Source organism: Danio aesculapii, chromosome 2 (genome assembly GCF_903798145.1).
Source record: "Danio aesculapii chromosome 2, fDanAes4.1, whole genome shotgun sequence".
In the NCBI taxonomy this organism is placed as follows: Eukaryota; Metazoa; Chordata; class Actinopteri; order Cypriniformes; family Danionidae; genus Danio; species Danio aesculapii.
In genome coordinates, this window is record NC_079436.1 from 11,614,065 (window position 1) to 11,618,865 (window position 4,801).

General features: G+C 37.0%; 1 protein-coding gene across 1 annotated transcript; it reads right to left on the reverse strand.

Moving 5' to 3' along the window:
- Nucleotides 1-2,488: 2,488 nt before the first annotated feature.
- On the reverse strand, nt 2,489-4,628 carry ftr01 (finTRIM family, member 1). The gene is made up of 3 exons (XM_056472825.1): nt 4,457-4,628; nt 3,313-3,458; nt 2,489-3,222 (listed from the first exon to the last, which is right to left on the reverse strand). The coding sequence occupies exons 1-3, from the start codon at nt 4,485-4,487 to the stop codon at nt 3,127-3,129; spliced, it is 273 nt and encodes a 90-aa protein (XP_056328800.1). The 5' UTR covers nt 4,488-4,628; the 3' UTR covers nt 2,489-3,126.
- Between the last annotated feature and the right edge of the window lie 173 nt (nt 4,629-4,801).

Sequence of the window (4,801 nt, forward strand, 5' to 3'; positions counted from 1 at the left end):
GACATTCGTTATTGCTTCCCTTCCTGCTAGTAATTTTATATAACACTGATATACACACACCTTTATTTCCACACAATTTACCAATAAGAGTGACCACACACACTCTCGCACCTGCACACAACCATCAAATCTGTCTGGATGACCAGGATACTGCTGGGGCTTGTCAGTGCGAGTGCTGCTCTGTTGCCTTTGGACAGTTGGAGAAAATGGTAGGTCTGAGATCAGGAAGGTCTCAAGAGCTCCCCCTGGTAAAGGAGGAAAGGGGAAGATGGGGTGAACGGGAGGATGCTTCAAAAATGAAGATAAGGCAGGTAAGGCAAAATGAGCTATTTATTGGAGGCTTGGATTCATCTGATTGGTCTATCGTTTATTGTTCATGCGGGACTAGCTGCAATCAATCATGGCACATGCTACTCTCAAAATTAGTTTATGAAACTTTACTTACAGTATGTAATGGATTACAGTCAACCAAAAATAACTAGTATGAAAACATTAACACAATTGTCAATACTTTGTTGGTTCACTCTGAGCCTCAGTTGTTTATTAAAGAGGTGGTCCAGTTCGATATCATATTTTATACTTTAGTTCATGTGTAATGTAGCTGAGTGAACATAAACAACATCTCTGAATGTAATATGCTCAAAGTTCAATGCAAAGGGAGACATTGGCTTTTACAGAGTTAGCTTAGCAAAGCCTACAGCGAACAAAGTTTGGGGACTACAAAAAAAATACATCCAGACTAGTGAGATCACAAACGCTTCAGGTTACACGCATTCACCATGTGCACAGCAAAGGGGTGTGGCCAGAGGAGCTGTAATTTTATAGCAGAGAAAACTAAAATGCTGTCCAAACGCTGCTATTTCCACAGAGCTTCTTCTGTTTCTGCATTTGGGCTTCCAAAGGACACGACACAAAGAAAGAGGTACTAACAGTTTAATTTTAATTATGTTCCAGAAAAGCTCTAGCATTTGACAAAGGACAGCTTCCAGAATCTCTCCCAGTTCAGTGCTGGATTTGGCTAAAAACTTCTCAAAGGAGCAGCTCCAACCATAATAGACGAAGTTGTGGATAGTGAGCCACAACCTGTAAGTATTTTTATTTGTTAAAATTGATCTATTACATGCACAGTTTCTAGCATTAATGGTGTGTTGTGGCAAGGACATAAACAAGGATATAAAGAACGAGAAATGCTGTTTGGCACCGCTAACAATTTAGATACAAATTCATATTTTTCCATCAAACCACTGTAAACAGTATAATATTCAGCAACGCTGCAGTGTCTCTCTATGTGGATGCTTTCCGTGCTTTCTACATCTCAAATAACAAACTCGCTAAAGATATGTGAACGTTTCATATTACTTAGATATGCTTATAACTCGAATATGAAAGACACTTGTCAGATTTTATTTTAGAGAGCAAGCATGAGGTTCAGCTGTGTCCTATTCATTTTCTGTCTCATTCAGGCTCAAACTTATATGGCTAACAGCTACTCTGACTGACAGTATTTACAGAGGCAAATCCATGGGCAAAGTGTGTGCTAGTGACACTTTTCCTGGTGACATTGAGGCGATCAGTGAATCACAGCACATTATGTTAGCTGACCAATCAGAGCCTTTAAAGGGCGGGGCTTTCGGAGGAACTAGGAAATATGACAGTCGTTTTCATGCTAGCTGAGTGGCAATATATAATCAAAGTAAGATATATAAAAAACTATATTCATTTTTTTACAAATGAAACATGAGCACATACTGCTTTGCATCTTATAAACACAACCAAACCAAACAATACACTCTAGACCACCCCTTTTTAATATGAATATGGTTACAACACCACTGTTCATGTGATTTGCTTAATTTTTTTATAATGTATTACTTTGTCTCAATGTGCAACAACTGCACAACTCAAATTTTAAAATACTAATTTCAGAATACCAAATTGAAGCTATAACACACCCTCACCAACATATAAGTATATGTGTGTTATTGTATGCATAGTATATGCACACATAAATGCCTAAAATTATTACACTTTGAAACTTTAAGGGTCCTTGTGTAGAATTCTTACACTTGAGGAGATCTTTCCTGTTATTGACTTCACTGGATAGAGTCCCTTCAATGCATGTCACTATGGAAATAAACATGTGATTAGAAAATGTTTTGTAATTAGTTTCCATTTAAAATGTGTTTTCTTGTAATGCCAGAATGATTTCTGAGAGTAAATACTTCATGAACTTTACCTCTATTAGATATTTTTTCTACCTCTTCCTTACAAAAACTCTCTAGTTTTTCCTTCAGCTTAGAGATTGACGTTACTACGTCCTACTAAAGAGGAAAGAGAACTGACAATGATGTCTGTATATTCAGGATCAGCACAGATATACTGGAACATCTACACAAAAAATAACAAATATACAGACAAAGAAACCTGTCAGAATTCTTAAGCACATTTCTAATAACAGTCCTTTGTTTTAGGGTTTTGCTACCTGGAGAAAATGAATGTGATTTTCAGTATGTGAAAGCTGATTAAATTCAGCATCTCTCCTCAAAGCACAAATCTCCTGCTCTAGTGTCTCCAAGAGTTCATCAGCTTGACTCACTGCAGCCTTTTCCTGATCTCTGATCAGTCATGTCACTTCAGAGCAGCTTCGTAGAAATTAGGGCGACGTAGAAAATCTCAATGAAGATGTTTATTCAGCATAACAGTCTCAAAATACACGGCAGTACCTTGTTTTCACTGGAGTCAGAATGAACCCCGAACATTCCTAAACTCAAACCTTTATACTGTTGTAGATGTTGCCTTTAGACTTTAGATGTTACAACTTTAAGATGCTGATGAAGTTGCAAGTTGCTCCTTGGCTGTTGACCCAGCTGTTCTCTCTATCTCTTAATGCAGTATCAACACCAGTGATTAGATGGTTCTCTGTGCACCACACCCATCCCCATTCTACAATTGTTACCATTTGGTTGAGATGTAGTCACCTCAAACAATGCAGAGACAACAAACTGTTGACTTCTCTTTTCTGGAAGAGTGGAAGTTGGGTCGTGGCAGACTAATTTCTTACACATCACATCAAATCAGTGAACTTCAGTTGGTTTAAAAATGTCCTCAAACAGAAGACAATTCACTTTATGAGACTTCACAGCATCTTTCAACTTCTGAAGCAGCTTCTGTCTCTCCTCTTTTTTTCTGCTGGAATCTTGTTTGTGTTTCTAACAAAAGCTTCTGTAGGAAAAGAAAAAAGCCCATGAAATCAATATGTAGGATTAAGCAGTAGCATTTATTATTTATCATATTTTTAGCATTAGTTCATACCTGTTTCTCTGTCCTCTCAGCTTCAGCTGTTACAGTGTCGTGGTTTTTATGTTCGTCCATCAAACAGATTTCAAGTGGTTTGTTGGGTTTTAGGCAGAACACCTTATGGAGTTGGCTAGTGGGATCCAGTAGATTGTGTCTCCTGTCTTTAAACAGATTATCATGTTGTTCAAGATGACTTTGGCAATAAGTTTAGACACTACACATAGGACTTGACAGCTTTATATTTTCTTCCAGGACAGACCACACACTCCACATCTTTGCAGCGTAAGCATGAGCAGGACAAGCGGTTTGTAAGTTTGTCTTATTTAGTTTCTCTGCTATTTCTGCAAACATGACATTCCTACATAGCGCAGGTCTTGGGCTAAAGGTGTTTCTGCACTGAGGGCAGCTATAGACTCTCTTCGATCCTCCCAGTAGTGAATAATATGTGTCCACAGGGAATGGTCACTGGATCCTTCAATAAATCCAGACACACTGAGCAGCTGAACTAGTCCTCAGAAAAATTTAGGCTTCAGCCATATAGTGTTTAAGCACAAATACAAACAACAGCTTGACAGCAATGAAGTTTCAGTTTCCTAACAAACTAAGAAATATTTTCTGGTTCTGTGTTTCAGTGGCGTGAGCAAAAAAGGTTTGTCTGTGATGTCTCACCTGTATTTTAGTACAGATTTTACCTCTTTAATATTTAAGTGATTGGTGAAGATAAATGGCTGAAATAGTGACACGTGATAAACATAACAGTGAATGAAAAACGACTATTAAGTCAATTCACATTGATTTCTATAGCGCTTTAAAGCTGCTTTAGAAAATATAAGACGTCAGTAATAATAATAAAACGTCAGATAACAACATTTGTTTGTGTGGTATAGTACAAATTTTTAAAATGTGCAATTAATACTTATAAACACATACTAATTTAAACAGTATTAACGAGTCCCAAACTATAAACAGACAATAAGGCTGATACTGTAAATACAAATTATATAAAAATTACCACGTTTTTCTAAGGACGTAAACAGTAACGTTAACTTTATTATTGCGATTGTTTATCATTTTCAGATTTACAACCTAGCTTACGAATTCATAAATGTTCAACGTATAACCTACTATCATGTTATTTAAGGGAATGTTTTGCACTCACTTTCCACCAGCTTTCCACCCAACAAACACATCTATCCTGTAGTCTGTACAACGAAGCTTTAGTTTGCTCCCTTCTTTACCATTCTTCTCCCTTTCTTTTTTCTTCTGTAATGTTTTGCTGTTCCGAAATATTTTTGTTTATATTAATACAGTCTTCCTTTTAGTCATTTTTTCTAAACTATCTATCTAAATCTATTTTGACGTCTAATGTTTACTATGGCAACGGCGCTTGTTATGAATATTATCTAGGACGTGCAGATGTTGATTGGTTACCTGCTCAAACTATCCGTGACGTAATATCTTATATTCATGAGCCAAGTGTTCCTCATAGTAGGATTCGCGGTAC